A 19,032-nucleotide genomic window follows, 5' to 3' on the forward strand; every position below is an offset into this window, starting at 1 on the left:
GAACATTATTTACGTTTGTTAAATTTGTTCTACTTCAATTTTTATACTTTTTTACACTTGTCACTTAGTTCGGCTTTTAAATTTGTTGCTTGGTACTGCTTTTATATTTTAGTCTACATTCACTAAATACTTAGTTGTATATTACCAATTCAACCATCTGTGAACATTTATAATTGGTCTGTTTCTTTTCCATCCTCAGTTGTATATTAAATTAATATTAAGACTATTTATGTTCCTTAAAATAAATAAAAATGCATTCAACTTTTGGTGGCAATCACGTACATACGCGAAAATATACGTATTTCTCTTAGAACGAATGACATTACAGCAATACCTACCCGATCGGCAATTGGCGAGGTTGGCAGAGTTTGCGACTCAATACATTAAAAAACAGATGTATTATAGAAAAAATAAAAACTTTGTTTTTTGCGGGTTGATTTATTAGTTAGATGACATTGGATATTTAAGCCTTTACTATTTGTAGCGAAGCCTGAATAACATCACCACTAACAATGAATAAGGTTGACTTCCAAACACCCTATAACGTCGTCCGATGCAACACGCTAGGCGATGCATAATGCATCATAAGAATTCTGATAAAATGTATCTACCTACCTACGTATTGTAATCTGACGCTGCGAGATTTGCTTCTCCGTGGGAATTCAAAGATCGGACAAAACACATTGTTGATAGATGTTCCCATTGGCAGTCGTCTAACGTCCGCCGCGTGCCAAATATTTTTACGCGATTTAAACAAACTTGAGTTGTTAATCATTTATCATGGATACGCCCATTAATCGTTTGTGTGTATACGTGAGATCGATTAAACGTCAATTCAGCGACGTGCGAAATAATTTGGGTGTTCCAAAAGATTTGGATGGGAATACAAAGTGTGATATTGTGGAGGATTCCAGCGAGTGTGGGGGTAGTTCGGGATCTCCCGCAGTAGAGGCACAATGTGAGGGGACAGAAGTGGTAGCGAAGCCTTTCGAAACCATTCCCGGACCTCTTTCGCTCCCGATTTTCGGCACTCTCTGGAAATATTTGCCCTATATAGGTTATTTATTTATTTTCTTATATATTTTAGGAAAAGTTGACAGCAAATTTGTAATTAAACAACAATACAATAATAATATAATTAATTATGCCAATTATGAACTGATGAATAGTTAATGGAAGTGTAATATGTCATAGAAGTGTTTTCTTAAATTAATTTTTTGTTTAGATACAAAATATGAAAATAAAGGGGGGGGGGAGAAGGAGGAAACATAGGATTAGGATTAAGGCGATGCACTACGTCGTGTAATATTTTAAATCGAGCCGCTATCAATAACACCCCTTACGTAGATGGCGATAAGGTTTAAATTCCCGCTTAACACCTTCGCCTGTTTTGATTTATGCAAGAACAAAACACAGCCAAAAAGTGACTTTAATTTTATTTTGTGGATGTTCAGGTATAAATATTTTTATTTTAATTTTTAATTTTAATTAATTTGCCACATTATACAACGAAATCATAACCGAAAATGGGTTCGTAAGTAGGAGATTTTGAACTTTAAAGCAGTTTTCACAGGCCTTATACATTATTTTTTTCTGGGCTTATAAAAAGACTTATCTAAAAATACTCGATTATTTCAAAGGCCAAAATGTATTCTACTCGCAGTATTTAATTAAAGCATCTGAAACATTTCTAGGCGACCAAATTTTCAAACCAAAAACACATGATTTTGCATTACTACGTATTGCATCGCCTTAAGAGGCAACGGACGGGAATATATAGGTATTTAACTTCTAGTTTGATTTATGTTGACTAGTGAGTTTTTGTTATTGTTTTATGTCGCGTAAAGTCGAGTTAAAAATGTCAATATGGTAATAATTTAAGTTAAATGAATGTGTGGATCTGTAAATAAATGAGTTTTGTTTGGAATTGGTCTTACAAAGAGGGATATTAAATGTAAGCGACTGTCGGCTGTTTCTATTAGGAACATGGAATAATAGGCGTTGAAGAAGATCACGACTATCGATTAAGTTATGTATAATTTTAAATAACATTACCGATTCTGCTATATTTCTTCGGCAAGTTAACGTCTGTATATCGAAGAACTTTGCAGAGTCTTCATTACTAATATGAGATCGGAAAGAGCGGAAATCATAAAAGTTTGAACGTAAGAAACGTAAATCATAGTCAATTTCTGAGCCTGTGACAGACCACGCTATATTCTAGTGGCTTGGCCTATTTCAGCATATCGCTCGCCATAAATTCCCATTGGGATTGTATGGCGAGCGATATACTGATTTGCATTCATATTGGCAGAATAAGTGAAGATCTGCAGAGTTCGCCTAAAATAAAGTGATACCACATCTTTATGGGGTTAACCCTTGTTATTTTCATGTTTATTTGCTAAAACAACCTGTCTTATTTCACCAAATATTGATACTATCGACTTGGGAGTGATCTCATTCGTTAAGAACGAATGAAAACATAGTAAACGATACCTCACCCGACCTAGTTATTTTTCAACAGGTATTTTTCAAAAAACCTCCCCCCTCCCCCTCCTATTTCTACCACCTTTTTTGGGCGGACTTCATTTAAACACTGAGAAGAATGAGTATTGCTGATTTATTAAAAATCTTTTTAATTGTACTAAGATAATATTATAAATTTGTAATATGTTTTATCAGTAAGTTTTCTGCATGCACCAATTTAATGCATTTTGGTAAGTACTATTTTGACTGAACTAAATAAAACAAAACGAAGAGAAAGTGCAACACGGCTCATACCATCCCATTTCCAGGAGAGTACAGCTTCAAGGCTCTGGACAAGGTATTTGCGAAGAAGTTTTTGGCGTACGGCGCCATCACCAGGGACGAGATCATGCCGGGGGTGAACATGGTGAGCCTGTGCTCCCCGGAGGACGTCAAGCTGCTGATGAAGTCCCTGCACGGCCGCTTCCCCGAGAGGAGGTCCCACGTGGCGCTCATCAAATACAGGAAGGCGAAGCCTCATGTTTACAACTCTGCAGGACTAATCGCTTCGTAAGTCATTTTATTTTTCAGATCAGAGGTTCCCAACCATTTTGGGCTCATTGCCCACTTTTAAAGTATATTTATTTACGACGCCTTCATCATCAACCACAGCGAGAGCAAAGAAGGCGCCGCAGGCGAAAATTTTACCAGGGCCAAAGACAAACCAATAAATGCTCGGAAAGTGGGATTGCAAAAGGAAATTTTTGTCACTCTATCTTTAAATTGCCACAATCGTGGATTTCAACAAAAAAAGTGCGGACTTATCTGCAGTGTTTATAATTAATTAGTATGCCTTACGCCAAAAATCATTTTAAAATCGCTCCCGAAAGTTCTTTAGCGGCCAAAATAGTACTGTCGGCAATATTGTGTAGACCAGAGGTTCCCAAAGTGGTCTAAATGGACCCCAGGGGTCCATATCGGCTTGCTGGGGGTCTATGTCAGCGAGAAAAAATTTGGAGGTCCACGAGATTCAAATGGGGGTACATACGAGCGGACCCCCATTTACCTCAAGTCAACATTTAGTAGTTCCGTAAATGACAGAATAGAACTAACACAAATACAATAGACTGAGAAATAACTTATTTGATATTTGCATTTTTATATTTCATAAAGTTGTTAATTGAGATATATAAATAGGGTCTACGTTCCTTTTCTCGTCAGAATTAATATATTCAAGCAAAACATTGAACATTGGAAGCCGCGAATTTTCCTAGTTCCCCAATTTGTTTTTGAAAAACGTCCAGGGTAATAATGACGTTCAACATTTAAATGTACACAGACTTCAAAACTAAGTTTAAGTTTTTAACTAAGTTTTTTTAAAACTAAGGACATTTTGACTATCGAAATGGAACGTTGAAGAATCGGAAAACATGTGACAAGAAGAAATGACCGGAATAAGCACTGACAAAGAACTTAAGGGGCAGTTCTGTAGGGCTAGCTACAAAAAGAAATTCCCGTTGCTTATCCTGCTTCATTTTCATTTAGTGTAATACCTCACAAGGGTGCCCCTGTCTGCACAATGTAAAGACAGAGAAACTATACCGCCACCCGGTTATTGGGCAGGCAAGGGAAGGGAATCTTTTTTAATAAAAAAATAAATTATTATCACATGAAACGTTAAAAGTTTTAGGAAAATTCAATATTCGGCAGGCGGGGGGGTCTACGGACAAAAAAAATATTTGGCAAGTGGTCTACTGGGCAAAAAGGTTTGGGAACCTCTGGTGTAGACTGTATATAGTAGTTTAGACAGCGTGAATTGTCATGAACAAGTGTTGAAGTATAAGCGTCAAAGACGGTACATAAATAAGAATTTTATAAAAAGTGTATTTTTCCAGAAACGGGGAGGAGTGGTGGAAAATTCGCAGCATGTTCCAAAAGACGTTATCGAGCCCGCGGAAAGCCGGGCTGTATGTCGGAATCACAGACTCTGTGGTCGGTGACTTTGTCAAGAGAACGATGGAAGTGTATTGCAAAAAGGGTTCGAATGACGCCATAGACTTTTCAGAAGACTTATCACGCCTATATTTGCAACGTGAGTATTCAATATATAGCATCTGGTTTATTCGCCGTCAATATCACGACGCCATGTCCTAGGGTGGGATTTAGCCTCCTCCATTAGCCGCGGTCCCTCGCCATCAGCCACGACGTCCACTTTATTCACCTCTTTGTTGGTCTGCCTCTGGGTTGCTTTTTTTGTGGTGTCCACTGTCCTGTTATCGAGAATTATTTCAATACTTCCAGCTCATCGCAGTCTTTCGAACTAATAACCTCTGTTTATTTTAACATTGTTTCCTTTAACTGAAATATAAGGATATATTTCTGTCTCAAAATCTTTACATAAGAATTTGTTTTCATGGTTTATTAATTAATTACCTACTATTATAACAATTACCTAACCCAACATTCCCAAACGCAATTAATAAAAACTAACCTAACCTACTGAAACATAATCTGCTTGTACATCATTTAATCGCCTAGCCAATTATAACCAAAAAAAACTAACCTTATTTACCGAAAAAAAACATATATATGTTCACTTCAAGAGTCTAGTGGTGAATTTAATGACATTGATAACTTCTGGAATTGTACTTTCCTACAGTAATCTGCATCATCGCGTTTGACGTGAACTTGAACAGCTTCTCCCCAGAGGAGATGGCAACAGATTCACTTTCTTCTAGACTGATCGAAAGTACTCTGACTTCTAACGCTAATACGTTTGCGAGTGACGTTACTCCCGAATTCATCCTTGATAATTTCGAAACTTCGGCCTACAAGGAATTCAGCAAGGCTCAGGATTATTTGGAGAAGTAAGTGTACCTATAGTATTTGACTACACATTCAACTATTTATGAATTTCAGTTTATAGAATTACTGATCATTTTTCTTTGTTGGCACTTTACCTTTATTTGTCTTTTCTATATTAGTTGTGTCTGTGTTGGGTCTCATTTTGTTGTCTTTATTTCAGGGTGGCCATCGATTTTATCACCCAGAAAAAGGCTCTGTACTCCGAGGCTTCGATGGCAAACAAGGTTGAAGATAAAGAACCCTCTTTGCTAGAGACATACCTAACCAACCCTGATATGGACATCAAGGATATTATTGGCATGTCGGTAGATCTGCTTCTGGCGGGCATTGACACGGTATAATTAAATTTTTAATTTGATTTATATTCATAATATATTTGTATGTGGTGGACTTTTTGCTTTGTGGCAATTTCTTCCAACCAACCTAGTTTTTTAACTCCACATAGGAGGCCCCGAGGAAGAAAACTCCTCAGCGCCTATGTCATCTTTGGGGATGCGATACGAAGTATCCTTTATAGAATTAAGATGATACTCATACAAAGACTTAGCGCTGTTAAATGAGATGTCTCCCTCAACCTGTCTCTCCCGATCCGACCTGCCACGCAGTAGGTGGGCAAACGTATCTGCCGCCAAGACCCAGAAAAACCTAACCCCACGAACCTGGGTACCCCTGCTAAGTCACTTAACGTAGCGAACCACTTGAGTTGACCTATGGCAGGGGTGAAAAAAAACATAAGATAAGATAAATTTAAAATAAAAATATAGACTTAAAATTAAAGTAAAATAAAATAAAAAGAAATACAATGAAGTTAAAATCGGTATATTTATATTAACTTATATATTATAAGGTGTGTTAGTGAGTGATGTGTGTTTTATATTGGTTTTGTGTGTTACGTGTAAGTTTTATTATTTAATGTTATGAAATTTTGGTAATATTGTCCTTTTTGTTCTTTAATCCATTTTGTAATTTTGTGTCTGAACTTATTTTTGTTTTCCTCAATTTTATTTTCAAGTGTTAGACTGTTGAATGCTTTTATAGTATGGTATTGATAGTGTCTTTGTCCAAAGCTTACTAACGTAAGCTTTGGTTAGTTTTGTTACTGTTTTATTACTGTTCTGTTTTGTCATTGTTTTTGTTTAAACATTGTTACGTTTTGTCATTGTTTTATTTAATCACTGTTTTGTTTTGTTACTGTATTTTGTCACTGTTCTGTATAGTCGAACCATCCAAGCAATCATTTGCGACTTTTCCATAAAGACCAGCAGGTAATGCACCCCTGTAATTTTTATTTTATTTTTTCAGACAACCTTTTCGACCAGCTTTGCCCTGTACCACCTGGCTAGGAACCCAGAGGCGCAGCAACTCCTGTTCGAGGAGGCGGAGCGCCTGCTACCGGGCCCCAATGATCCCGTCACCGCGCAGGTGCTGGGGAGTGCGACCTTCCTGAAGGCTTGCCTCAAGGAGTCGCTTAGGATGAACCCCATCGCAGTCGGTATCGGCCGCCTGGTCAAGAAGGACGTCGTCCTGTCGGGGTACCATGTTCCTGAAGGGGTTAGCGCTACCTTTTTTCTGTTTCGTTTTTTGTAGATTACCTATTTATCTATATGCTGTTTTTATTAATAGGTACAAAGAGTATAGTCACTACATTGGATATTCACCCGTGCAGGGCTGACTCTATGCGGGTGGATTTGGAGCAATCCACTCCGCGCGCCGAGTTGCCAATGCGGCAAGACGCTGATAAAACCGAATACCTAACAGCCCTAACATATCCCCCTTGAGAAAAGTTTGCATCTAAACGGTGCAACACAAAAATACAAATCATCCGAATATTATTGATTACCGTGATCACCTACCTAGGCGTCTACTGGTTTTGCCGTTTGGTTCAGGGCCGGCCCTGCACCCGTGTTGCCTCTTCATACTTGAGGTTACAGTGGATTACTAGAGTGCGTTGCTTGCCTTAACATTACATCTGCTCTAATGGACACATCAAGGTTCTTGGAAAACCTTTACCTAATAATGTAGATTGACAATCAAAATAATGGCAATGCCCCGCAAGGCCAAGTACAGTGCCATCAAACAACGATAGTTTGCAAATGGCAGCGATTGTTGTTGATACTTGATGTTATGCAAGCATATTAATTAAAATAGTGATTAGACTATTTTAAACAGTGAAGTTTACTTAGCGTCAGCACTGACTTCGTTATTTGGCGGTCGCCCGCCTTGGTATAAACCTACTCTAGACGACCTTGTAGCATCCGGAATGCAGAATTAAAACGAAGAACCATCGCATGCCAAAGCAGATTCTTGCCGGCTACTAGGATTTGTGGTGTTGATCTTTTTTAACTGTTCTTATGTTGATAATCCTAACGTCTCTTTCAGTACACTACACCAATAACAATATTATATAATCTTCATGATTTGATAAAATACCGCCTTCAAATTAAAACAAAAAATCTCAGGTTTATAAAGATGCAACCGGAACCTGCCCACCGAAGTTTAAAATCTAATTCATAATCATAGTTTCTTAATTTTATCGAATATCATATCTTGGGATTCGACCTCCTTCACAAATAACGTTCTCCATTGGCTGAGGTCCCTCACCAGTCTTCAGTCCTTCCCAACCTGCTGCAATCCTCTTCCACATTCTACCTTCCCTGGTCATAATCTTATTAATATTATTTCAGACAATAATCACAGCCTGCAATCAGGTGATAAGCAACCTGCCCGAGTACTTCGACAGTCCGGAGAAGTTCCTTCCCTCGCGGTGGCTGCGCGCGGCCGACGGAAACGCGCCCCGGCCTGCGCACCCGTATGCCTCTCTGCCCTTCGGCCACGGCGCGCGCATGTGCATAGCTCGCAGGCTGGCCGAACAGAATATGCACATAACTTTGCTTAAAGTGAGTGTGGCCATTTAAATTTAAACAAATATTCGGGTAGAGCGTTACCTATTTCAATATTACACGTATTTTAGCTTCGGGGAATGGTATCATAATAAATCATGTGTTGTAAATATTGAGGAATTAGGAGAAGAATGGAATTTATTTATCTTATAATTTGATAGGGTAGTCAGGAAGTAGGTACTTACATTAGCAAAAGTATAATATTTTAAATACAAAAAACTTCATATTTATCTACCTAACACTATATGGTCGGCCATTTTACCGCCAAATTGGGGACGAAGCGCGGGTGTTTTTTTTAATTTTAGCGCCAAAATTAGACTTTTCGCAAAATATTCACATCTTATGATCTATTTGATATTTTTCGATGATTCAGTGTTTTCCTTTGTCTCTATTTATTTACTTAGCAATGTATGTGTAATTCCTTTTTTTTATGAACAAAAACTTTCTAATTTCTTGGGAATCATAGAAAAAACAGTATTTCACAATCGAAATAACATATCAAAATTTATTCATACAAAATTACAAGATTATTTATAAATTTTCAATACATATAAAAAAAACTATAACCTAATAGTGCTTCAATGTGTGATAGCGTTTGAAACACTTTCCTTTATGCAGGGGCACATTGCAAAACTTGCGCATGTATCGCATTTCACTGCGTAGTTTGTGAGCGGAACATACCCGACAGCGATTTTATTTTTTTATTGTGTTTCAAACTCATTGTATTGACAGGTAGATAGATCGGGTACCGACGACAATAGAAAACACACGACCCCGCACTCATTTAGAACCTCTTGTTTACAAGTTTTCCGCTCCTTACCGCTTTGCGCAACAAAACGAGTAAACTCGTCTCCCGCGTCTTACTGTAAAAAGGCGTATGACGAGTTTTCTCGTTTCCCGCAAAGAATGTGCTAATAAACGCATAATATGAACTTGCCACGTGAAACTAAGGTCCAATCCAGTGACAAAGTCATCAAAATGCCCATTGCGCCATTTAGTTTTGTTGTTTTTTTTTTAAATAAAATTTAATATTTGAAAGGTCCCGTTTAAACGCTGATTCTAGGTGTGTTTCATCTTTCTATGGAATTGTAATAAGCTGACAATGATAGTTGCCCTTTTCTGCTGATCACAATTTGTTCAAAAGATGAAACGGAGAATAGGCATTAGGCCCATAACAGGGACCGGATTCAAATATAATAAAAAACAAAATGGCTCTGAATGGCCTGAATTTGATGGCAATAAAACAACCCTTCCTAAATGTTGTTACATTGTTTATTTATTAATTTAAACGCCCTGATGGGCTACATATACGATGGGTTACATTATACATATTTTACATAATTTACTGCATAATGCAGTGACAACAGAAGGTTTTTATTTTTAAAACATCAACACAAAAATAACATTTTTTTTAAGTTCACGACATATCTACAAGAAAACAACAAATATACAAAATCGTTCTTTTAATATGCTACATAAAAATGTCATTCAGGTATGTCTTGAATACAGGCAAACTTATATTAAATATGTCGATATTTGAGGTGAATTTGTTTCCAAGTGTGTGAAAGCGAGAAAATAGGTGCATGTGTGTGATGGTTCCATGATAACTCAACACACTTTTAAAAAGTGATATAAAGTCACTAGATTTTTTTTAACCTAACCTAACCTAACCTACTTAACACAGTTAATAAAGTTTTTGTTTCATCACTTTCCATGACTTTATATAACTTTTTAATGATGTGATGAATTATCATTGTGATGATTTATCCGGTCACCGTATGTGATAGTTGGTACTAAAGTTATTGTTGCAGAATAATATATTTTGCCTAGTTGCTCGAGTAGGTACTCTGAAATCTATGAATTGCAAGAGTTCACAACAGTCTAGTTTGGAGTTAATAATCTTAAATAACAAAGTTAAATAATTTATTTTTCTTCTGTTTTCTAGGGAATGTATTTAGTAAGATTGTATAGTTTATGTGTTGAATAGGTATGTGTTATTTGAAGTTAATGAATCGTAAAAATTTGTGCTGCACACGTTCAATATTATTTATATGAATCTGGTAGTATGGAGACCACACTAATGAATTGTATTATAACAAGCTGCCGATTAGAGACTTATAATGATGTCCTCATTTAATTCAATCATCGTGGTAATTTGACGTGATTTTTTTTCCAGTTGGTGCGTAACTTTGAAATTGGCTGGAAAGGAGAAGATCTGGGCATCGAAACTGTATTGATCAATAAACCTGATGGACCGATCAATCTATCATTCTCGGAAAGGAATACAAAATAACAAGTATTATAGCCTGGAGAGGTGCTATAACGCTACACCAAGCAAAAATAGTGTATTTTGCTATAATTCAGTGTCTACTTTCATATAATATAGTGTGCTGGGGTTCCTGCCTGAAGACTGTAATAGAACCACTTAATATTGCCCAAAAACTGATTCTCAAAGTTATGTACAAGAAAAAATTTACATATCCTACACAGTTACTTTATAAGGAATGTAATATCATAAATTTAAAATAACTATTTATCACACAAACGCTATGCAGTTTTTTTAACAATATTAGTTCTGCGAAAAGAACGCAACAAATTCGTACTACAAGAATTGGCTCTGGTCTGAAATTTATGGCAATTCACCCTAAATCCTCATTTGGGCAGAGACATTATTTGTACCAGGCTCCACTTCTATTTAATAGCCTTCCAGATCACATTAAATCGTCAAATTCCTTGTGTACATATAAAAGAATGTTAAACTATTTCTGCCATCCGACGATTTCCAACATATTCTTTCATCTTTGTCCCTTTAAATTGAGGCATAATATTTTGAATACGTTTATTTTTTCATCCTTTTCTTTTTATAATGTAAATTATTTTTTTCTCTCTTTCTTTCTTCTCTGTTTTTAAAAATAATAGTTTGTTACATTTTTATTGCAATTAAATATCATGGTCACCTTACATGTTTACAACATTATACTTATGATTATACTGTAAGGCTGGGTTTACACTTGTAAGTAAAATTTACGACTTTCGTAAATTTTTGATAAGTTACTCACAGGAGCGATTACATATGCATCCAACTTATCGTAAATAATGCTCACGGAAGTTGTTTGGAAGTTTAACTTACGAACTTCTCACAGAGACCGCTACACCAGTAATTCTATTTTTCGTAAGATGGCTTCCTGACAACATGCAACAACGCGTTGCCGCCGACTTTGACAGCTGTCAGTTAGTAATATTTGATAAGGGATTAAATTTGTTTATGTACGGTTAGATCATGGATCCCCATATAATACCCATTTCCGCACACAACGGATTGCCGCTGCGATAATATGCACAATTTTGTCAAACAAAAACGTAAGGGCCCGCAGAGTGCGTTGGATTAGGAGTTGGCTTCAAAGAAAAAGTACTGATGGGGATTTCGTTCGTTTAACGGCAGAATTAATAATTGAGGAACAACGAAAATTCTTTAATTTTATCCAAATTAGAGAAACTGACTTCTAATACATATTGGAAATGGTTGGACCGCTAATTAAAAAGAATGATACTCGTTTTCGGAATGCTATTTCACCAGCTGAAAAATTAATGAGATTCCTGAGGCGTATGTGTGTAACACCATGTACGATCGTGTGAGAAATGCGGAGATCAGCAAAGAGTACAAGGCTGATGTAAGCGTAATGAGTAAGATCAAGAAAGGGACGCGTAGATGGTTTGGGCATGTAGAGCGAATGAGCAAAGAAAGGAGTGTAAGGAGAATATACGATGCAAATGTGAATGGTAGCAGAAGTCGGGGACGCCCGAGGAAGACATGGCACGACCAAGTGAATCAGATACTCGAGTCGGGCCATGTCAAGAGTCAGAATAATAGAAGAGTACCTATGTATTAGACGATGTATGAATGTGAATGAGGCAAGAAGTGTGTGCCAAGACCGAGTTGTTTGGCGGTCCGTCCTCTCAGCCCACCCCTGCGGGGAAACGGCGTGATGGTTAGTTGGTTGCTTAAATGTTCATAGGCAGAGGCATAAAAATTACTAATATTGAATCTTACTAATTTTTGGCGTCAGGTAATGTTTTCTATGTATTCTTGTATTGCATTTTTGTATGCATTCATTGGAGATATTAATTTGTTGTGAAGTTTGATAGCTGATCCGTCAGTTCGTGAAGTCGAATACTAGAATCATTATCACACATTTACGCAGGCATTTTTTAAAGATGACATTGTGTTAATGATAAATAATGTTATGTTAGTCTCCATAGATTATTGCAGTGTATTATTTCATAAAGCTGTTCATGGCGACAAATAAACAAGTCCCGAGGAGCAACGGCAGAAAGACCTGTCAGTGTTGCAGATTTCTGTTTTACCATCCCGACAGTGACGTCAAAACTTACTGTAAGCGTCTCAACTTATCAATCTGTTTTGATAAGCTGTGAGAGAGCTGTAAATTCCCGCGTGAGCGATTAGACCTGTCAAAAACTTACGTAAAAAAAACTTCCGTAACTTGGTATAAATTACGGTAAGTGACTTATGGTGTCGTTTACATTGGTAAATTTGTCGTAAGTCGCTTACGTGAGCAACTTACAGGAAAAAACTTACAAGTGTAAAGGTAGCCTAATGAATAGGCTGATAGGTACCATGCAGGTATTAAATTCTTAGAAACGTCAATGTAACAAGATTGTTATCTTAATATTTGTATTTTTTTACTATTTGTACTATTTTAAATCTCTTATAATCTTTGTACTATTTTTTTAATATTTTGTAAAATTATTAACCCCAACACAGGCTTGTCCTAGTGAGGTTAAAAATTCTAACTTAAAAAAAAGATACAATATAAAGAAACGATAAATAAATAAATAAAAAAAAATTGATCCCAGCTCTTAATTATACATTTATTCACAAATTATCGCCCGTAAGGTCTTTTACATACGAATACATAATAATGCAGATTTAATTTAGTTAATGACAATATGTAGAACCCATGAGTAATACAGAATGCGTAATTATATTATGTTTAAATTTGTTCATTCTTTCAATTTGAAGGAACGGCGGCAGAATCGTCTTAACGGCGGATGCGTTTGCCCGCCTACTGCGTGGCGGGCCGGATCGAGAGAGACTTGTAGAGGAGAGAGGGAGACCCTTTGATTTCTTCAGCCGGGCACTCTCGATCCATCGTCTTGCACCGCAGTGGCAGGGATGGATTCATTTGTCACTCCTGGATACATTGACCCCCAGATCCCTACCCACCTTCCTCCCTTAAAAACCCTCCACACAGCACCCCTTAAGATAGCATAGGCCCTGAGGGAAGTTATTTTCCTCAAGGAGTCTTATGTGGAGCTAATGTACAAAAAAGTATTTTTTTAAGATATGTAGTAAGAAGGCTACATATAAGAAATATATATGTAGCCTTCTTGGAACTATATTCCGTGGAGTTGAACTCATCTACTAAATGTCTGTACAGACATTATTGTTAAATAAAAAAAACATATATCTTTCCAGTAGTTTCTATAAGTAAATAGAAGGCATTTAGACTGAGTAAATCAGGGCTATCTAAAATACCGTTAAAAATTCAAAAAAATAATAGCCTGAAAATTTTTTAATAATCTCAATTCTTTCAAAGTAATTGTAATTTGTGGTTTCAACACTTAAGTTAATCAACCTCGTTGAACAGAGAATAAAGAGGTAATTTGTGGTTTCAATACCTAAAGTTAGTTTACTTCGTTGAATAGAGAATAAAAGGGTAATTTGTGGTTTCAATACCTTAAGTTAGTCTACCTCGTTAAATAGAGAATAAAAAAGTTATTTTATTTGGTCATTGGACTACTTAGACCGAGTTTATAGATAATTAATCTAAGAAATTTATTCGGAGTGAATTTCAATGTGAGCTAACCAGATATTATATTCAACTTGACTTCAAACTTGAGATGAAAAAAGATTTTTAATGTAGAAATGTTCATAAAGTCTCTGCAATTTCGTAGAATGAAGATAGACATTTTTAAGTCCTTAATTTGTTATTGTATTAATGTTTAAAAGAAATAAAATTTGGAATCGACAAAAATGCCAATAATTTACCGATCATCAGCAGTATATACGAAATCTTTAAGAGAATCTGTACTTCGGACATTAGACAACTTTATGCCAAAAGCATTTCGCTAAACAACGTTCGACCAAATAAATTTTAAATAGGTAATTTGCATAAAAGCCATACAATGAACTTCCACTGGCTATTAGACAAAACATAAATTATTCTAAACATAAATTGGACATCCAATCTTGGATTACCGGCCAAGACAGATCAAAAATCAATGTTTTTTAAAAACCAGTATACTATGTACCTGCAAATAACCAATAGTACGATGTTGATTGACTCAAATCTAATTTCACAATAAATCAATAAACATATTTAAAATAAGTTAATATTTTCTTCTCTCCAGATAAGAATTCAACCGAGCTTTTGGTTATATTAGTAAGCATCGATTGACATGGTTTTCAATACATCCATTACCTATTTGCTAAGAAGTGTTTCCTAGCATTGGATGCAAAATATGTTTTATAATTTTTTTTGGGTGTCCACGGAGATTTATATTTTGGTTGGGGGTGAAGACTTTTTGGATCCCAGGGCAGCTATAAAGTCTAGATTAAGTTTGAAAGTCTCAATCAAGTCAACCCATTCTCTGTTTGTAATCTTATTTCCTGGAGTCCATTTCATTAGTCTATCAAAGCTTTTGGTATTGTTTTATATCGTCTTTGTATTCATTTTGATTGTTATATTATGTTGCGATTGTGTTGTAAACTTGATTAGAAGAGACAATAAAACAATAAATATTTATAATTTTCGTGTATGATATTTTTTTATTTATTTATAGCTTTAACAATATTTTTTCATTTAAAAAAAATAATTAACACACACAACATTATGTTTCGAGTTTCGTGAAGCAGTCAAATACATAAATATTATACTCTTATTTTGATAAGTTTTCAAATAAGATACCTAAACATGACAATACGTACATATTTGCTACAACAAGTATTGTACCAGTGTGTAGATCAATAATTTTTATGTCATTCAAACAAATTTATAGTTTGGGGGAAGTGGTTCAGGATTTCCATATATCTTATGAGGTTCTGCCGGTGGATATGGCGAAAGAGGTGTTGGTGGTGGTGGTGGTGGGCCATACTCTTCAGCTGGTGGGTATGGTTTGGAAGATGGTGGTGGTGGCGGTGGTGGAGGTGGTGGCGGTGGTGGTGGTGGGGGTGGTGGAGGTGGTGGTGGGGGTGGTGGACCGTACTCTTCAGCAGGTGCATACGGTTTCAGTGGTGCTGGTGGTGGAGGAGGTGGTGGTGGCGGTGGTGGTGGCGGCGGTGGAGGTGGTGGTGGTGGGGGTGGTGGCGGTGGAGGCGGTGGTGGAGGTGGTGGTGGGGGTGGTGGACCGTACTCTTTAGCAGGTGCATACGGTTTCAGTGGTGCTGGGGGTGGTGGCGGTGGTGGTGGGGGTGGTGGGGGTGGTGGACCGTACTCTTCAGCAGGTGCATACGGTTTCAGTGGTGCTGGTGGGGGTGGTGGCGGTGGAGGTGGTGGTGGAGGTGGTGGTGGGGGTGGTGGACCGTACTCTTCAGCAGGTGCGTACGGTTTCAGTGGTGCTGGTGGTGGAGGTGGTGGAGGTGGTGGTGGTGGTGGACAATATTCTTCAACTGGTTCATATGGTTTTAGCGGTGCTGGTGGTGGAGGTGGTGGCGGTGATGGCGGTGGTGGTCCATACTCTTTAGCTGGTGCATATGGCTTCAGGGGTGCAGGAGGTGGAGGAGGTGGGGGTGGTGGAGGTGGTGGTGGACCGTACTTTTCAACTGGAGCGGGATAAGGTTTCAGAGGTGCTGGTGGTGGAGGTGGCGGTGGTGGTGGAGGCGGTGGTGGTGGACCGTATTCTTCCGCTGGTTTGTAGGGTTTCAACGGTGCTGGTGGTGGTGGCGGTGGGGGTGGTGGTGGTGGAGGTGGTGCGTAATATTCGTCAGCTGGTGCATATGGTTTCAGCGGCGCTGGAGGCGGCGGTGGTGGTGGTGGTGGCGGAGGTGGTGGACCGTACTCTTTTTCAACTGGTGCGGGATAAGGTTTCAGCGGTGCTGGAGGCGGTGGTGGTGGTGGTGGTGGCGGAGGTGGTGGACCATACTCTTCTTCAACTGGTGCATAAGGTTTCAATGGTGCTGGCGGTGGAGGCGGTGGAGGCGGTGGAGGCGGTGGTGGTGGTGGACAGTACTCTTCAACTGGAGCGGGATAAGGTTTCAGCGGTGCTGGAGGCGGCGGTGGTGGTGGTGGTGGTGGAGGTGGTGGTCCGTACTCTTCTACAACTGGCTCATAAGGCTTCAGCGGTGCTGGGGGTGGAGGCGGTGGGGGTGGAGGTGGTGGCGGTGGTGGAGGACCGTACGATTTAGCTGGCGGATAGGGATATAGTTTTTTAGGTGGTGGGGGTGGCGGTGGAGGCGGTGGTGGTCCGTACTCCTGGGCTGGCGCGTAGGGATGAAGCACTACGATGGGGTCGGTCTCGAAGTTTTGTACTGGAAGCTGAACCAGATCATCGGGGAAGCTGGCGTCCCTCCTGTGGCGGAAGGTGATGGCTGGGGGCGGCGGGGGTGGAACGGGCGGAGGGGGGTTTGATCCCTTTTGTATGGCGTTGGCGGCGCCAGCCAATATGGCGAACCATACTAGTAATTTCTGAAAATGTGGAATTAAAAAAAATTTCTTGATAAACAGCTAATTGGGGCAGTGGAATATATGCAGGAACACTAAGGACCTACAGTTTTGTTTTATGTGTATAAATTAATTTTTATTTTAGCCATTTGTACATCAATTTTACAAATGTTAAATTTTCTTTTGATTAATATGGCTCATATAATCCAGCTTGAATCTATTACTTGGTGCAGACTTTATAGTTTCCAGCAGCGCATTATAAAATTGAATTCCATCGTAAAGTAAAGCTCCTTTAACAACAAAAAAATCCATCTGTTATTTATGCCACTGTATCTAGCACGGTCGATCGATAAAGGCTTCATCGATGATGTCGGTAAGTTGTCATCGTTTCCAAGCATGACTGCAGATCGCCATCGTACAAACAACAGTTCACGACTACTTATTTATTGGAAGTGAACTGTTGTTTGTACTTTAACGATCTGCAGTCGTGCTCGGGAATGATGACAATTTATCTACATTATAAATAAATCCTTTATCAATCGATCGTGCTTGATATCCAGGGTGGAAAAGCGGTCGACACAATAAAATTTTTCTGTGATCATTAGACATCGCGTCAAAAAAGTATGTTTCTAATTTTATTTTATGTTATTTTTTGTTAATATTTCACATTATATTTTATGATAACTACATTTTATATCTTTTATCTTCAAAGAAAATGTACAATTGAATATTATAATTCACTATAATACCCACGACAGGCTTTTCCTTCGTTGGATTTTTTTATAACGTGCTACAATTTAATTTTTAATAAATATTTGTGCTGCATCAAAACATTATTTTTTTCTCTTATTTAATAATAGCGACAAAAATCTTCGAGGTAGGTCATAAAACAAACACAAACCACCAGATTTTGCATATCCAAAGTTAAATTTGTAGATTGAGAAAACCTCTGAAATTGGTTTACCTGAATCAAATAAAATAAAACAATTCACAGTAATAATAAAATTCCGTATTCTATAATAAAAACTTGTTTCAAAGAATATAATGACTCCCGTGTTATAAATTTTAAGCAATCAAGTTTTGCAATAAACTTGCTAATTACATGTAGTAAGTGAAAAGATTGCACTTCAAATTAACTTATTTTGAAAGACATTTAAAATACAAAAAACCGTAACACAACATGGCGAAAATTGAATAAGAGTAATTTAGAAACTATTCTGGATTTAAAAAATATATATTTACAAATTAATTATTGGATGATTGTAATATTGTTTCACTTACCATTGTTATTGTTGGAACAACCGAAGTTGATTGATGTATTGTCAACGTGACCTGCACGTTATATACACAAGTCAGTTGACCCCGGGGGGATGGGCTGGTACCGGCCCAAAACTCATCATATTCACTAATTATTCTAAAGTTATTGTGAAAAATGTACACAATACCGGTCCCACTTGTATTCCTGATTGCAAGATGCAACTACTTGATAGGTATTTGCAAGTAAATTAATACTGTTGGCAACAGATTTGTATCAGTATTACCTAAGCGATGATTACAGCAATCAAGTATTTTATTTTATTTAAGCTTTTCTAGCTTCTGTAAGCGCATCTTATCTTATTGATCATTCTCAGTGTTTTACATTATTCCTTTTACTGTCAAACCCAATTCCAATCGATTTATTGGATAACCAACGTCCCTGCCACAGTTCCCTCAAGTGGTTTGATACGTTTGGTGACTCATCAGGGGTGCTCGGATTCATGGGGTGAGGCCTGTATAGGTCTTGGGGACTGATGCGTTTGCTCACTGTGTGACGGGCTGGATCGGGAAAGACAGAGGGATACCCTTTGACCTCTCCAGCTGGATTCTCTCAACCGCCTTGCATCGTAGTGGGAGGGATGGATCCAAACGTCTGTCATTCCTGAACACATTGACACTAAGGATTCCTACCCACCCCACATACGTTTTTCCTTCCTTTCCCTAAAAAGACCCTCCACACAGCATCCCAAAAGATGACGTGGTTTTATCATTGGATTTTGGTGGTATCTTCTGGTTACAAAATGTGGATGGCAAGATATCTGAGCCTTCTTCCACCAATAACGAACATTCGTACATTGGCTGGC

The 19,032-nt window shown here is 37.9% G+C and overlaps 1 protein-coding gene across 1 annotated transcript; it reads left to right on the plus strand.

Moving 5' to 3' along the window:
* The first annotated feature begins 701 nt into the window (after window positions 1–701).
* dib (Cytochrome P450 302a1, mitochondrial) lies at window positions 702–10,626 on the plus strand. Its single transcript, XM_089639161.1, has 8 exons — window positions 702–1,057; window positions 2,796–3,036; window positions 4,362–4,558; window positions 5,126–5,333; window positions 5,492–5,666; window positions 6,634–6,882; window positions 8,016–8,228; window positions 10,408–10,626. The coding sequence occupies exons 1-8, from the start codon at window positions 781–783 to the stop codon at window positions 10,522–10,524; spliced, it is 1,677 nt and encodes a 558-aa protein (XP_089495287.1). The 5' UTR covers window positions 702–780; the 3' UTR covers window positions 10,525–10,626.
* Window positions 10,627–19,032: the final 8,406 nt, after the last annotated feature.

This window comes from Hesperophylax consimilis, chromosome 1 (genome assembly GCF_061612785.1).
Source record: "Hesperophylax consimilis isolate HC1 chromosome 1, BYU_Hcon_1.0, whole genome shotgun sequence".
Classification (NCBI taxonomy): domain Eukaryota; kingdom Metazoa; phylum Arthropoda; class Insecta; order Trichoptera; family Limnephilidae; genus Hesperophylax; species Hesperophylax consimilis.

Excerpts from the sequence above, each read along its gene's own strand:
- dib (XM_089639161.1), top strand. The coding sequence starts at position 781 with ATGGATACGCCCATTAATCGTTTGTGTGTATACGTGAGATCGATTAAA. Across the intron at positions 1,058-2,795 it reads GAAATATTTGCCCTATATAG|GAGAGTACAGCTTCAAGGCT; the intron begins GTTATTTATTTA and ends TCCCATTTCCAG. Across the intron at positions 5,667-6,633 it reads TTCTGGCGGGCATTGACACG|ACAACCTTTTCGACCAGCTT; the intron begins GTATAATTAAAT and ends TTATTTTTTCAG.